General features: G+C 41.7%; 1 protein-coding gene across 2 annotated transcripts in view; it reads left to right on the top strand.

Moving 5' to 3' along the window:
- LOC308399730 (multifunctional protein CAD-like) overlaps window positions 1–12,569 on the top strand; it is a 54,911-nt gene extending 42,342 nt beyond the window's left edge. The window contains exons 3-16 of one of the 2 annotated variants that reach the window (XM_080887130.1): window positions 4,694–4,927; window positions 5,019–5,240; window positions 5,334–5,522; window positions 6,053–6,177; window positions 6,796–6,929; window positions 7,304–7,416; window positions 8,017–8,130; window positions 8,335–8,502; window positions 8,609–8,791; window positions 9,531–9,635; window positions 10,076–11,127; window positions 11,428–11,481; window positions 11,583–11,931; window positions 12,031–12,569. In XM_080887130.1, the coding sequence (XP_080743256.1) occupies window positions 4,694–4,927; window positions 5,019–5,240; window positions 5,334–5,522; window positions 6,053–6,177; window positions 6,796–6,929; window positions 7,304–7,416; window positions 8,017–8,130; window positions 8,335–8,502; window positions 8,609–8,791; window positions 9,531–9,635; window positions 10,076–10,276 (1,788 nt within the window). In that variant the 3' untranslated portion in view covers window positions 10,277–11,127; window positions 11,428–11,481; window positions 11,583–11,931; window positions 12,031–12,569. The remainder of the gene's footprint in view (window positions 1–4,693; window positions 4,928–5,018; window positions 5,241–5,333; window positions 5,523–6,052; window positions 6,178–6,795; window positions 6,930–7,303; window positions 7,417–8,016; window positions 8,131–8,334; window positions 8,503–8,608; window positions 8,792–9,530; window positions 9,636–10,075; window positions 11,128–11,427; window positions 11,482–11,582; window positions 11,932–12,030) is intronic. The other variant, XM_080887131.1, reaches the window with a different exon arrangement.
- Window positions 12,570–16,871: the final 4,302 nt, after the last annotated feature.

The following is a 16,871-nucleotide window of genomic DNA, read 5'->3' as shown; positions in this document are numbered from 1 at the left end:
GTTTGACGAGTTGGGAGTGAGAACGTGTTGTTATTACACAGCTGAATAAACATCAAGCAGACAACTGATTATCAGAAGTGTGAGATGCTCGAGAATATACTCCGGTGTCCCGTTATATTTTAGATAGCAAGGAGTTTATTAAACTTCACCGAAACAATCTGCAAATTTCATTAAAATTTAATAAACTATCACCTTGTCTTTATTTTTAGTTAGCACAGACCTTAAACACTTAAAGCTATAAGCTAATAATAGTTATATAAGAGCAGATGCATGCTGCAATAAGCTGTACGTCCAATGGATCTGATTAGTCGACTAATCGCAAAAATAATCGGTGACTGGTCGACTATCAAAATAATCGTTTGTGGCAGCCCTACTTTCTAGTATTACTCTTATTACTGTTTCTGGGTCACAAAATAAACGTTTAACATATTTTCAGAGAGAATGTAGCTGTGTAAACCTCAAACATCTGCTCAGTTTATCAAGACACCACATATTTGCAAAAGTGCACCGACGTTTTCAGAGACATCTGTTACCCACCAGCTTGATAGCTAGCTGGGGTAAGGTTCACTAGATCCGTGTAGAACAGCGAACACCCGGCACATCGTTTTCAAACCCCCGCGGTCTTTTGCTACTCAGGTTAAACATGATATATAAGTCACTTAGATAACCTAAAAAATGTTATTGTTTGGCTTTTTTCAGTGTTTTATTTGTTCCGGAGTAATTCGGTTTGGCTGAGATTAAAGTTATAGATTTTACACATCTGAATAAACGTCAAACAGAAAACTGATTAAACAGAAGTTTGAGATGGTCGAGAATTTACTCCAATGTCCTGTTAAATTTTAGGGAGCAAAGAGCAGACGACTTAATTTATTAAACCACTGAGACAATTTCCAAATTTATTAAAAGTCTAATCTATCATCTTGTCTTTATTTTTAGTTAGCACATACTTTAAACACTTCAAGCAGTAAACTAATTATAGTTATATAAGAGCAGATGAATGCTGGTGCAATAGGCCGTATGTTTTACGTCCAATGGATACATCATCTGATTAGTCGACTAATCGCAAAAATAATTGATGACTAGTCGACTATGAAAATAATAGTTTGTGGCAGCCCTACTACAGACAATAATCAAGTTTATATGAAAAACTATATTTTTCTATCTCCAAAGTTGATTCTGTTCATCTGGACGTAGCGTTTTGTGGGAGAAACGTTTCGTCACTCATCCAAGTGACTTCTTCAGTCTCAGCTGACTGCAGGGTTCTCCAAATCTTATAAACAGTACATTTGTATAATGACTGAAACCAGCCCACCGAGGGAACAATGTTAGGGGCCTATTGATCTTGTACAGTCACTGTTGTGAGTCCGGTGCACTGGCAACAGCTGCCTGGTCACTGTCACTCATGTCTCACCCCTTGTGGCAAACCAGTCTATTATCACTCTCATTAGAAGAAGAAAAAAAATTCAATTGAAGACACAATATTCTTTTTTTTGCCCCAGCATGTACCTCTCCAGCTTTTATTGTCATGTCAAGAGTCTCACAAAACAGCAATAATTGTCAATACAATTGAAAGGGTCAGTTCCTTAATCATAATTACGAAAATTCTCATGACCGTTGATCAACAACCACTGACCAAAACCCACTGATCAAAGACCACAGATCAATGGCCATGAGTACCATTCACAGAGAGTTGGGGAATGGCTGAAATCACAGCATTGTAAGATGGCGAAAGATGTACCCTTAGGCCCCCTCCTCGATTCAGAGATGGTCTTTCCCTTTTCACGTAAATGGCCTCCTTGACTCCGCGCTCAAACCAGCGTTCCTCTCTGTCCAGGATGTGTACATCCTCATCATTGAAAGAGTGTCCACTGGCCTGTAGGTGTAAATAGACCGCAGAGTCCTGGCGAGACGAGGTAGCTCTTCTGTGTTGTGCCGTCCGCTCCGCCAGAGGTTGTTTGGTTTCCCCGATGTATAAATCCTGGCAATCCTCCTGGCACTTAACAGCGTACACTATTTTACTCTGTTTGTGTCGGGGGACCCGATCCTTGGGGTGGACCAATTTTTGGCGCAGCGTGTTTTGGGGTTTAAAAGCCACAGAGACCTGGGCCCTATTTCAGGAAACCGGTTTAGAAAACTCAGAGTGAAAAACGATACTCAGGGTTGAGTAACCCCGAACTGTCCAACTCGGAATATTCGGTTTCAGAAAGGCTGATAACAAGTAGTTCAATCAACGCGGAGTTGCTTTAACCCCAAGTTAAGCGCGCGCACGAGAATACGTAAAGCCCTGATTAGTGGAGCACAGATTAAGCGAGTCACCATGGAGATGGAGGGAAAGAAGGCGCGGTCAATGTATTTTACAGCGCTTGAGGCCGAAATTCTGATGGCAGCATATGCCGATAACATGCAAATTTTGCGGGAAAAAAGTAACACAGCCTCAGCTGCAAAAGAAAGGGAGCATGCATGGCAAAACATAGCCGACAGAGTCAATGCGTGAGTGTTAATTTAAACATTGATGTGACCCAACAGGCCCCAAACGTTCCTGGCAGCAAGTAAAAATGAAATATAAAAATATAGTCCAAACAGGTAAGCTGTAATTGTATTATGAGCCATAGTGCTTGGTCTGTTTGTCCCATGTAAATCAATTGCAGTTAGAGGCTACATTAATTTTCTTTCTGTAAGCACTTATTGAAATTATCTGAGCACATTACAAGTACATATTTGCTTACTCTGTATGCTCAAATGTGACCCGTTATAGCCAACAGAAAAAAAGCGGAGGCCCGAAAAACAGGTGGGGGTCCTCCACCACCACCACTCACAGAGGCCGAGCAGTTGGCGTCCACATTTGTGATAATGTTGGCAGCATCATATATGATCTTCACAGTGCAGAGAACGCAAATTAGCATCCATTACTATAATAAAATAATTTGTTAGTTTGAAATGCTACAGGGAACTATGTACCTGTACATTAATGCTGTGGAAAGACTTCCTGTTCACATAGTCTCCTTCATTTACCGAAGGAGCAATGATTGGAATGTGAGTGCCATCTATACAGCCAACCACGCCTGGGAACCGTGAAAATAAATGTAAAATTTAAGTAGTAGTTCAAATATCACCACATCATGAATTAAGTTTTGGTCATCCTGATACCTGCAATTTTGTGGCATCCCTCTTTGATAAATCTTGTGGGTCTATGACCGGGGAACACCACAGACGAGTACAGGAGACATTTCAGTGCAACGGTAACATTCCTGACTGCCCGACAGACGGTAGCCTTGGAAACGTGCTCAGCGTCATCAATATTATACAGAAAGCTCCCGTTTGCAAAAAACCGAAGTGCAATACAAATAATATGTACAGAACTGAGAGAATTTCCACGATGTGTCACATGAGCAATATTAGGCCTGAGGATGTTATTCAAATGAATTATAGATTGTGCTGAAAAACGGTAACGTTCACACAGAAAATCATCAGGAAATGATAAAATGTCCAAACGCGCTCTAATCACTCTCTCCCGGCGGAAAGCAGGTTAGCTTCACAGAGTGTGTCATCATAGTGACTCACTCAGGATTAATCTAAACTCGCTTTGTGAAACCGAAAAGCCAGAGTTTTCGTTAACTCAGGGTATACTTACTCAGAGTTTGCACTAAACCGGCTTCCTGAAATAGGGCCCAGACCTCCAAAGATCTGGCTGACAAAGTCTACTTTCTGCCGATTACAGCAGAGTACGTCACTCAGGTATGGATTCTCTCTGTTGCAACTCTGTGACTGATGAAAGAAGAGAAACTGTGGACACAGTGAAATTTGTAGGTCAACTGTTTTTTGTTTGTTTGTTTTTTCGGATCAGTCAGTATTGACCCCAGATTGTGTTTGTCTTAAAGACTGAGGGGTCTCACATAATCACAGCCCACCACAGAACACAGAGCAGTTCTGCACAGGTGTGTTTGTAGCTTTGGTGACTGTTGAAGGTAGTTCAGTCTTCTTTTGTGTCTGTATTGTAGGATTTGGGGCAGTGGGTTCTAGGACAACCTTTATTTTTATTTCTTTACTGTGGATAAGATACACTTTTACGTGGTCCATCACTTTGTTTGGTTGAACACTTGAATGCAGCACTAGCAAAGCAAAGGCAAAACATGAGCTTTGTGTTACAGCCCTTAAATCCGCGGCTCCATTGGAAGTCATCATGTAAGATAAAGGTTGGTGCTGGTGGACTAAAGAGAGCTCGTTGCTCCACTCTGGTTTTTATATAGATGCAATATAGTGACAACAGCCAGTAATTAATTAGTAAGAGAGGAAAAATAAGAGTGCGGATTAATAATGATAATGAAAAGAAACAAGTTTGAGGACAAATATTCCCTCAGATTTTTACCTTCTTTGCCCAGGTTTATTTAATGTAGTTTGTTATTATTTTTATTTTTAAATTTCAGTGTTCATAATACATTTCTGTAAAAATGTGCTGGCTCAAAGATATAAAAATCCCCGCTCAGCTTTCTACCTGCATCCATCATACGGCAGTATAGAGTGGAAACGAAGAGGCTAAAAAAAAAAAAAAAGATGACTTAAGCTGCTTTTAGTTCAGTTGCAGACTTCCAAATGTCTTGGATGGGATGAAATTCCCAGTGTGAAATCCACAGAGCTGTTTGTCTCATTTTCATGTGTTGTGAGTGCTTCGTGTCATTACATCTTGTTGTTACAGGTGATAAAAAATGAGCGCCCGGACGGCGTCCTGCTGACTTTTGGAGGTCAGACTGCACTGAACTGCGGTGTAGAGCTGACCAAGCAGGGCGTTCTGGAGAAATATAAAGTGCAGGTTCTGGGAACTCCTGTTTCCTCCATTGAGATGACCGAAGACAGGAAAATCTTTGTGGAGAAAATGGAAGAGATCAATGAGCATGTAGCTCCCAGTGAAGCAGCTCTGTCGGTGGAACAGGTGAGGAGACGTGTTCGCTTATAAATTAATAGCTTCTGGATTGTTTTTTGCCCCAGTGAAGTCTAAATTTATCTGATTAACTCTGCTGTAGGCGGTGGCGGCTGCTGAGCGTCTTGGCTACCCCGTCTTGGTTCGTTCAGCGTTCGCTCTCGGAGGCCTCTGCTCCGGTTTTGCCAACAACAGAGAGGAGCTGACCTCTCTGGTAACGGCAGCATTCGCTCACACCTCTCAGGTGCTGGTGGACAAATCCCTGAAAGGCTGGAAGGAGATTGAGTACGAGGTGGTCCGGGATGCCTATGACAACTGTGTGACTGTGAGTAAAAGGAGACCAGAGAACAAACAGCTTATACTCTCTAAAAAAAAAACTGAGGGCGATTTAAAGTGGCTGTTGTTTCCTCTTGTTTAGGTGTGTAATATGGAGAACATCGACCCACTGGGTATCCACACTGGGGAATCCGTTGTAGTGGCTCCCAGTCAGACGCTTAATGACCGCGAGTACAACATGCTGAGAAACACGGCCATTAAAGTCATCAGACATCTCGGCATCGTGGGAGAGTGTAACATCCAGTACGCTCTTAACCCCGAATCTGAACAGGTAAGCATATATGTGAAGACCTGGGTGATGAAAAGCACAAATAGGACTGTGTTCACCTATAAAGTGGATCTGTTTTGCATTTCCTTATTTTAAAGCCAGTGACATGCTGTAATGAATAGTACAGAAAGTGTAGGTATATTGAAATAAGCATGGGTGGTAACATGACTTTAAGTATATACAGTTTATATGGCTATAGGATGTACAGAGTGTGCGGCTGGATCTGCAGATAATGTAACAGCCAGGTATGTCAACGGCTTACATTTACTGTTTTGGCTCCAAACCAAGGTTGTAAAAAGTCTTTGCTATGTAAATTCTAGTTCAATAAGTTTTAAAAGAAAATTGTTTTAGGTATCAATGTGACCAAGTTCATTTCATACAAACCAGGAATAGATTTGTATGAATAGGCTTTATGTATCAGAACAGGCCTTTAAACAGGTCTTGTGTGCATGGGGAGCTGGTATTCCTGCTCCTGGTCTAATTCCCGTAATGTGTGTGATTGAATTGTATCTTCTATGTATAATGTGTTGCAGTACTACATCATTGAGGTGAATGCCCGCCTGTCACGGAGCTCTGCTCTGGCCAGTAAAGCGACTGGTTATCCTTTGGCCTACGTAGCAGCTAAACTTGGTCTGGGGATCCCGCTGCCACAGCTCAAGTACGTCTCTCAGCTTAAGAACGGCGGATAATGATCTAACAGGGGCATCGCTGCTTTTAAAGAATGATGACATCCAACAAAGACGTTCCAGTATTCTGCTAAACTGAACATTTTTTAAAAGTGGGGTTTAAAGTATTCAAGCTTAAAATCAATTTTTCTATATTAAACGACCAAAAAACAATTGTGATGCATAGATGCCTGTAAAGTAAGGCAGCACAGACTCGCTGCCTTCACTGCATGTGGACCTGTTGTGCTTACCCTGAATAGTCACCCCCACAGTGTCACACCGACCCAGGAAACATGTAGCTAGTCAATCATTACACTTAAAGACATCTGATCATTGAAATTCAATCATTTTTTTTAGTATAAACGTTTTCACAATTTTTCATCAGCAAAGAAATTTGGAAATGTTGGTGACAAGATGATATTCATCACCTGCACAGCTGGCAGTTTGGTTAATTTGAAGTTATTGTTTTGACAAAACTGCTTTGAGCAGTTGCAGCATAAGCATTGTAGTTTTTTTTATTTTTTGGCATAAATGTCTTAACTGTAAAGCGCCTTTAAATTAAGTGATTCACCCATGAAAAATATTTGCACTGCGTCTGTATTTTTGTCCAGAAACTCAGTGACAAACTCGACAACGGCAAACTTTGAGCCGAGTTTGGATTACTGTGTGGTGAAGGTGCCTCGCTGGGATCTCAGCAAGTTCCTCAGGGTTTCCACCAAGATAGGCAGCTCCATGAAGAGTGTTGGTAAGAGGCAAAAGCGAGCTTGGAACAAAAATATGTTGTAACAAATTGTAAATAGGTAGTAGATTTAGTACTGTTAGTATTCCAGAACATTTTAAAAATACTTAGTTTGGTCTCAGTAAAGCTAACAATAAATTCAGATGGTCATCTTTTGCACCTACTATGTTTTTTTTCTTTCTTTTTTTATTCTTATTTATTTATTTTTTCTGCACTGCTATCACAGCAGATTTCTCCATGAGGGCATTAAAGTTTTACTCTACTGCTTTATTTCACAGTTTGATTATAAAGTTAACCTTTACCAGTGCGAGCAGAGAAGCCAGTAAGTCAGGTGCTTATTATGGATATTGTGCTCAGTGCTTGAACCTTTTCTTCAACAGGGGAGGTGATGGCTATTGGTCGTAGCTTTGAGGAAGCCTTCCAGAAAGCTCTGAGGATGGTGGATGAGAACTGTGTTGGCTTTGACCACACCATCAAGCCTGTCTCTGAAAAGGTAACCTCCCATAGCTGAAGTCCAGGTTAAATGGTTGTACTGGTTAAAAAATGCCTTGCTGCTGCACGACCTGTTCACTGCAGTGTCAGCAAATACTTTATCTCAGGTTGAAAGATTTTTAACCATTTTCAGCCAACCATGCAATGATATGATGATTCATATTTGGTCAGAACACAACATTGGTGCTTTTGCTATGCAATGCCATCGGCTTTTAAGGATGAGTGATGGTGCTGCACATTAAAGCATGTTGATCTGTTTTACTACACCTCTATTAGGATGGTGACCCTATAAATGATTGTGATAAGGACATTTTAAAAGGTCAAAACTGTATTGTTCTGTCTTAACGGGACCAGTAGATGGTGCCAGATCTCCCCTGAGCTATCTACTACTGTAATGCTTCCTGCTTCTGGGTTTTTTGAGGAATGTTTCATTGCATGCTGTTAATCATGTTCTGCTACTATGTGTGTGGCTGATTTATTTTTATTTATTTATTTATTTTGAGAAAATAAGCCCAAATGTCTGAGCTGATGCTCATGGCTGGCAAATAACTAGCAGCACTTTACTTCACAGTTAGTATGTTGTGCTCCCTCTGCTTACCAGGAGACTCCTACAGATAAGCGTATCTTTGTGCTGGCGGCAGCATTCAAAGCTGGCTACACTGTGGAAAAGCTGTATGAGCTGACCAAAATCGACCGCTGGTTCCTGCACATTAGGGTATTATCAGCATGAAATGTTATTTTAGATAAAGTGCTTTTAAAGAATCCAAACTAAGGTTTGTCCTCTATCACTAAATCCACGTTTCCCCCTAACAGCACAGAGCTGGCCGTCAGAAAGCTGCATCACGATTGGTCCATCCTGCCAGTGGTGAAGCAGATTGACACAGTGGCGGCTGAATGACCGCTGTGTTTTTTCTCTCAGGATGACCAGCTCAAAGTGATCGAGTGCAACGTCCGAGTTTCTCGCTCGTTCCCCTTTGTGTCCAAGACACTGGGAGTGGACTTGGTGGCTCTGGCTACCCAGTACATTATCGGGGAGGACGTGGAGCCAGTGGGCCTGATGAAAGGGAAAGGGATTGTGGGAGTCAAGGTAAGTAGTGTGAAAGCAATCATAAATATTTCCCTTCATGTTAAATCACTTTTGTCTTCTCATCTGACTGAGCATCACGGATTGCTTTCAACCAAATGTCCTCCAGGTCCCTCAGTTTTCTTTCTCTCGGCTGGCCGGAGCTGATGTGGTGCTCGGGGTGGAGATGACCAGCACTGGAGAAGTAGCTTGTTTTGGGGAGAACCAGTACGAGGCTTACCTCAAAGCCATGCTCTCCACAGGCTTCAAGATCCCCAAGAAGAACATCCTGCTCTCCATCGGCAGCTATAAGGTACTTAAAGGTTTCGACTGACAGAAACACAACAGATAGGGATCCAGATGTGAACAGTGAGTTCAGCTCACAAGTGATGCAGCTGGAAGTACGAATGATGCATTTTAGTGGCACATTAAAGTCTAGTCACAACTGTGGGTTATGTTTGGCAGATGTTTTTGTGGCTGATCAGTCACATGGGAATAAACAACAGATTTTATGCATCTGCTACTTTTCTAACGAGAAAAGCAACAAACCTTGATTATTTGTTTTTGCAGCAGCTGTTGATGATTCCACCAACAGCTGATAACTGTAAATATTATCACCATGAGACCAGATGTAGTTAAACTCGATCAAAACCATCTCAGCAACACAAATGGAATAAAAATCATCGAACCACATTTTTTTCTGCGGCGTTGAAATATTATGATCTGTTTGCCTGAATATAGAAAATATAAAAACTAGATTAAGGGGTGACCGTGGTTCAGGGAAGTCTAAAGATATGAATGCTGGGTTAAAAAAACAGCAAATGGAACTGTATGAAAAGGCCATCGATGTCAGATAAGATGAGCTGAAATTGAAACTGTCTGTCTACCACAATAGATTTAAGAAGTTTAAAAGTGATCTGATTTTAAGGAGCATCTGCAGAGTGTTCCGGTTGTGTGAAGCATAGTAAACGAAATAGATTTTTCCAGCTTTCAGCACTGATGTTATGATTTTATGGTTTATCCAAACTATTTGCATTGACTTGTGTTTGCAGAACAAGAGTGAGCTGCTGCCCACCGTGCAGGCCCTGGAGTCTTTGGGATATGACCTGTATGCCAGCATGGGCACGGCTGACTTCTACACAGAGCATGGAGTCAAGGTAATTCTTTTAACACAGGCTTCATTTTTTGGAGTAACAAACTTTATTTAAATCAAAATCGACTTATTTTGCAGTGGCACATCTGTGAGTGACTCATGAATATGGTCGTGTTTATGTGTATTTGTTTTTAAATGCTTTAATCCTGGTAACCTTTACATCTTTATCATTCCTCTTGAATTGCACATTAAACCAAAGATTCCAGATGAGCAGCACTTATACATGGATACAATGTAACTGTAAAAAATGTTTTATTTTGCTAGAGCTTTTGAAAAACAGCAGAAATTTATTTCGAAATGTCATTGCTCATAGTTGTGGCGTTCACTTAAGTACTTTAATAACACTCTATTTTAAGTATTAATCTATGACAGGATGAAATCAGGATAGAAACTTTAAGACTCTTTAAGATATTGTCTTTAAGTTTGTTTTGTCTCCTTGTACAGGTGACTGCAATCGATTGGCCGTTTGAGGAGTACGATAGCGATGAATGTGCCACCAAAGAGAAGCAGCGCAGCATCATGAACTACCTGGAGGAGAACCACTTCGACCTTGTCATTAACCTCTCCATGAGGAACAGCGGAGGTCGAAGGCTCTCCTCCTTTGTCACCAAAGGCTACAGGAGACAAGCTATGCAGACAAACTAGTACAAAGATACCGGGTGAAGTATTTTGGTTTTTGATTGAATCACAGGTCTCCGGACCGTGCTCTCTCGGGCTCCGTGCTTATGTGTTTAAAAATCTCTTAAACCATATTAAAATTGTTTAGTTAAACTTGTGCTTTTGTAACGTTCAGTATGGCCGGAAATACAGGCTGCATGCCTTGGGGCAAAACTTTATTTCGATTTATATGCATTTGTAGATTTAGAATAAAACTCATACTCAGAAAAAAACTCTCGCGATCCCCGCAGCCCCCTTAACCTAATCCTTAGAAACATAAGCAGGGAAAACTCCTTAAAAACTCCTCCGCGATTTCCCCAAAAACCCTAGAATAACTTGTTAGCTACCCTCTATTCCCAAAAGCCTTATAATCCAAAACAGGGGGAAAACTCCTTAGTCTTTTTTCTTCAAAAACTTCCCTCTTACTAGCAACCTCTAAAATTCAACGCACAGTCTAAGTTCTACCTCGCTCTTAATCGCCGACCCTTCCAGAGCAGAGCACAATTTTTTCCTCCTTGTTCGTTCCCCGCTCTGCTCCTAAATGCGCTGCTTACATCGTTTGAAAATTTTCCGCCAGAGACCAACTCCCCCTCACTTCGCCCCCTGCCAATCACATAACAAATCGCACAGCTCCCTTCGCACCCCGGTTAGCCAATCGGCTCCAGGTCTGATTTTATGATCTCCCGCTGAGGTTAAGACTGCCGTCGAGCTCCCAGAAGACCTCTGACTTCAGACATATCAACAACTGGCGCCGCTCAGACTGCTTGCGAGCTCGCAACAGCCACGAAACCAGGGATCAACAACAACTGCCTTCGCGTGCCCTATGTGCATATCACTCGGTAAGTGTTAATCTTCCCCCTCTAACTACATTTTCGCATTTTCCTTTTTACCATTCTCTCAAAAGCTTTTTCATCTTCAAAAGCCATGCAAAATAGCTTCTGTAACACTTGGAATACACTTTTTAAAAATATAAATAAGCTCGCCTCTAACACTCAGAGCTAAAAAGTGCGTTTGTACACTAAACTTTAGCAGCGATCATGTCCTCATCAGGTACCTCATTTTTCTCACTCTTGTTCATATAATGTTTATATTTTACTGTTTTTCCCCGTTTGTAAATACTCGTTGTTATTTCTTTTCAGACTCTGAGATAAGCGAGCTCAACTCCTCTCTTTTTGGTTCTCTCGATCGAGTTGGTAGGTTTGGTTTGGTTCATTCTTGTTCTCCCTCTTAACAGCTAATTGTACAAGAAAAACAAAACATTTACCCTCTTTTTCATTTTTATCAAACTTTCTAGATATCTCAGACTTGGACAGCTTTATTTTTTTCGAGTTCGCCGAATTCTTCTCCACCAGTGCTTGAGCGATCCACAGGCAAGAACATCCGTCTCTCCACACACGACAGACAGCATCTGCTCTCTATGCTAGATCGCCCCGCTTCATCCGGCCCCAGTTCCATCCCCGTCGGAGCTTGTTCTCTCCCGCGACCCTCTGGGAAAAACTTGCGCCTGTCCGCCGGGGCCAGGCAAGACTCGCTCTCCGATCTCACTCCGGATGCTCCGGCCAATCGGAGCCCCAGAAACGCTTCTTCTTCTCCGCCATCAGACACACGAAATGCACCGCGCCTGCCTTTGAGACCCAATCACGGTCAGTCTCTCTAGGGTCTCGCTTTTTCTCATTTTATAAAAACTATCCCTTTTCTATTTAACTTTACTAACTGTTTGTATCTTACCCTCAAATTCTCAGGGCATCTCAGAAGGAGGAATAGCAGGACCGGTAGGATCGCAAGGACAACGAGGACAACGAGGACAAGGCGAACACGCACACGAAGGCAGCTCGCTTCAATCGCTCTTCGCGCGGTATCTCTGTTCGCTGAATTAGTTCAGCTCATCTTATAAAAAGTTTGTGTTTTTTTTTTCATTTTGTTTTTTCAAACAAACTGTCTTTTGTGGTTTTTTGTTCTTTTAATATATTCCTGTTAAGCAATAATAATAAAAAATGGATAACCAGGAACAAGATATTACAGACCCATTTCTTGCTTTAGAAACAGCGTTAGCTAGGTTAAATGAAAATACACAGCTCAGGAGGGCGAAGCTGGAGCTGCCCGCACCAGGTACTTCTGCACCAAACAATCCATTTTCTATAAATTATCAAAAAGTCTGCTCTTCTCAAGTAAATCAATCTCCAGTTGGTTTTAACCCTTGTATGGTGTTCGGGTCTGTGAGACCCGTTTTCAGTTTTTTTTTGAAAAGAAAAATTAAACAATTTATTTTTTCAACCTGAAATTCATTGGCTTTGGCTTATTTTCTGTGAAGAACATAAACTAATTTTCAATGACCTCATACTGTACCTCCCCCCACACATTTACATTACATACAAGGTGTTCGGGTCCACTGGACCCAGGTCTAATAAAAGTGTTGAAAGTGTAGGTCCTGTGTTCCCACACTCTGTCCTTCTCCTTTCTGGTGCTGCTGATAGTGTTTTCTTCCCCTCCTGCTCCCGCACAAAGTTGCAACATTGTTGAAAATTCAACTATCAACACGTCTGCTCTTACATTCCCACACATTTTACCCTCTTTCTTGAGGGATCCAAATTTTATTTTCTCATACCCTGTCCCACCTGCAAATTAGGGGCATAATACTATAAATAAGACGTTGCCAGTGTGGTTCCTTATCACAACTGATCAAGATGGCAAAAGATTATCTGCTGCGAGGGCCATCCAATTGATTTTGGAAGAGAGAGGGGCTTCGGATGATGATGTTGACAAAGAGGTTTCAGAATATTTCACATTTCTGAAAATTCAGAGTCTGACAGTGACTTTGAAGAAGAGGATGAGGTTGAGCACCATTTAGTAACAAAACGAAGACGAGTACTCCATCTGCAGCCAGCTCTAGGACCAGAACAAGCCCACCAGACAGCAAGTGAAGAAATATGGATGTCAATAACTGGTGAAATTGAATGGTCTTCTTGCCCAAGAAATGAGCCACCCTGCAGAGCTGTTACTGTGATAAGCCAGGGCCAACGGCTGACAGTTACTCATGTGCAGGACATCAAGTCTTCATTTGAGCTTTTCATCCCAGATTCCATCCAGAAAATTATTCTGGATTGCAGTAATCTAGAAGGAAAGTGTGTTTTTGGAGAGAGGTGGAAGGAGATGGACCAAATTCCTCCAAGAACCCCAAAGGCCTACTTTGGGGTTCTTATCCTTGCAGGAGTTTTCAGGTCCGAAGGGGAATCCACAGAATCCTGTGGGATGCAGAAACCGGCAAGAACCTTTCCGTGCATCAATGTCTCTGGAAAACTTCCACAAAATTTCCAGGATTATCCGTTTTGATAACCGAGATGACAGACCAGCTCGACGGCAGAGAGACAAGCTAGCTGCCATCAGGACAGTGTGGGATAAGTGTATGCACCACCTCCCCCTGTTTTACAACCCTGGGCCTAATGTCACCATTGATGAGCAGCTGATCCCATTTAGTTGTGAAACATATTGCTTCACGTGTAAATGTGTTGTGTCTTTCCACTCACTCCACTTGATTATAACTGATTTATTTTTTAATAACATTTTATAAAAACAAACAAACAAACGAGAAGCACATTAATTCATAAATGTGATCTAACAAAGGGAAAGGGAAAAAATTAACCATCTTTGCTGTTCATATGGCTTGTAATTGGGATGAAGTAAACATCTGTTGAGTAATTTAACATAAAATTGTTTGATAGTGTTAATTTGGAAAGCCAAAACTCTAGCGGGTCCACCAGACCCATGAACACTGGCTGAGTAACAAAAATATGAACACCACACAAGGGTTAAATCTGTTGGACCCATAAACAATATTCAAAAATTGTCTTTCCATTAAATGCAAATTCTTTTTTTTTCAACAGCTTGAACTATGTTATTTTAAAATTGACAGTAGAGCAGAAGTCACTGCATCATTTCATCATCAACACGAACCTGAAAAAAGCTGTCTGATATATAGATAAAATAATAACAAACAAACAAACATACAGATATCACTAAACAAAACACCTTATCTTGGTTTTCTAGGTGTTGCTGATGGTGACATAGGAAACTTCAGGATCCACCTAAACAATGAAGAGAAAAATGGTAAAAATGGTAAATGGCCTGCATTTGTATAGCGCTTTTCTAGTCCATAGGACCCCAAAGCGCTTTACACTACATTCAGTCATTCACCCATTCACACACACATTCACACACTGGCGATAGCAAGCTACATTGTAGCCACAGCTGCCCTGGGGCGCACTGACAGAGGCGCGCCCCATGCTGACTCCTCAGTAATATCCATCCACTTATCCTTTTCAGTGTCGCGGGGGGTGCTGGAGCCTATCCCAGCTGTCATAAGGCGAGAGGCGGGGTACCGCTGTGTCGTTGTCAAAGAATGACAAAGAAAGAATCTAGTTGTCGTCCTGCAGAGGCAGCCCTCTCCGCCCATCCCAACCTTGCAGAAAAAGCTGGCAAATCTTGCGCCATCTAGGCCCTCCTCTGTTTTTAGCCAGCGCTCGTCTAGAACTCTGAGTAACTCACTGCAAATTTTTTCACATTTTGCCCTGTATGACAACTCTATAAATAAAAAAAAATTGCATTCACAGAATTGCTCAGTGTCAGCACCAAACCACCCACCACCCAATGAAATTCCCAGCCAGCAGGGTTAGATTTGTGCAAATTATAAACCTTTATTTTCCCGATCCCTGCCCCGCCTTCAGTCCCCTGTTGTGCTTCAGATGATCAACAGGAAGTGTTCAGAGTGCTGTCAGCCTTACGTTGGTGTCTGAGGAAAGAGCGGTGACAACTGGAGGTTCAGATGGGTTGCACAGATTCACACGAGACCCACTACAATCTGGTAAACAGGTATTGCAGTCAGGCACCACTGAACAGCAGGGTAATGTGTGCAGGCATAAGATGCCAGAACAACAGGGATTTCTATCTTTTGTGCCAGGCTTAGAATCAGTCATTTAGAGATGCTGCTGTGTTGAATTTAACCCAGTTAACCCCCAGATGTGGTGAGGCAAAGACACTGAAAGAAATCTCCATCCCGGATCATCCGTGGATCGGGTTTCCTCCTGAGGCGTGAGCACCGATAAGCAGAGTTTTGTATCAGATTCAAAATTATTCAAAGTAACAATCAGGTATGCCGTTCAGCTGGGTTAGTTACGACGTCGGGAGCAGCTGGGAGAACAAAACGACACAGAGACTGCACGGGTTGCTTTCCCAAAATCAACTCAAAGTTTATTCTTTTATGCAGGGTTTTTATAGGCAGAAGGGTTCGTGTGTTTTCAAGTTACAACCATATAAGGAAGTTCCCCCTAGCTCTGAAAGGGGCCTTCTATAATCTCAATATATCTTTGACAGGTCCATTAAACACTAGACAGTTAGAATCCTTTAGGGATATAAGTTTACACATGGTAGAATACTGCATGTAGTCATTTACACTAGGAAATGTTTAACCATATATACCTAAAGGCACATAATCAATTGTATGTGAGCTTTAGCAGGCTGTAAGCCTGAGGTGCACTGAGGAATGCACTTTGTCCTATTATACCACGGCAGGATCAACGCAGCCATGTCTGTTCCAGTTTAAGTGCCTTCTTTACATATAGATGAACTGTTGGGTTTTCCAAACCAGCAGGCCAAAGGAAGTGCCCGTGGGGTCACAGAAAGAGGAAATGAAGTTTAAACAAAAGGCATTGCAGAAACAGGGTCCTTTGTATAATATCATCAAAAACAATATCCTGTAAATGCTAACCGTAGTGCTAAAATTCACAACAGTTACGATACTAACTCTGGGCTGTTAACGCATGATCTTAATTTGATATTCGTAGTGAAGAATGTTTTCAGTACAATGTTTTACAAGACATTTATTCATCTGTGCTTGTATTCAAGTTTACAGCAAATCATCTGAGAAATGCCTTTGAACTGGTGCCTGTTTCTGGGCTTTTCTTTTGACACAAACTGCTCACAAAGAAGGACGAATGCTTTAGGGAACAAAAGCTTTGGAATGTATTCTGCAAGTACAGGTCAAACGTAATAGCCTCATTGTTTTATAGCAATGCTGAATTAACTTATGTCACTGCAGGACAGTGCAGCCAGTGGGGCTAATTGTTATAGTCACTGTGCACGACAAGAAAGCATTTGACATGGTGAACTGCTGCCACGGTTTTAGAGAGACGTCTGTTTGTAATTAGAAGTAGTTGTTCTGTTTAATTTGGGGTTTTTCTCCTTTGCTTCTGCGTAGAAGACGACCAATCTGCACATCGAGAAGCTGTCCTGTCTTCAGCTAGGAGTCCTTCTCCAGCTGCTGCACATGCTAACAGGCAAAACATCAGGGAGTAATACAAGCTTTTAATGCTTATGTGAACCACAGGCGTGCTTATAATGTGTCAACCTGCAGTGAGACTGTAAAAGCAAAATCTTTCTTGATTTAATTTTCATTGCACAAATAATAACAGATTCAGGAATGTATTCAAGGAAGAGACTGGCAAAGAAAGAGTGGGATAGTCAGGGAGCTGAAGGAAGGAGTACTAAAAGGCTAGGTGCACAGCAAAGAGAGAGGTGTCACTGGCACAGG

The sequence above is a fragment of the Rhamphochromis sp. 'chilingali' genome, assembly GCF_963969265.1.
Source record: "Rhamphochromis sp. 'chilingali' genome assembly, chromosome: 7".
NCBI classification, from domain to species: domain Eukaryota; kingdom Metazoa; phylum Chordata; class Actinopteri; order Cichliformes; family Cichlidae; genus Rhamphochromis; species Rhamphochromis sp. 'chilingali'.
The sequence above is the reverse complement of the archived record's forward strand: the minus strand, read 5'-3'. Positions and strand labels throughout refer to the sequence as shown.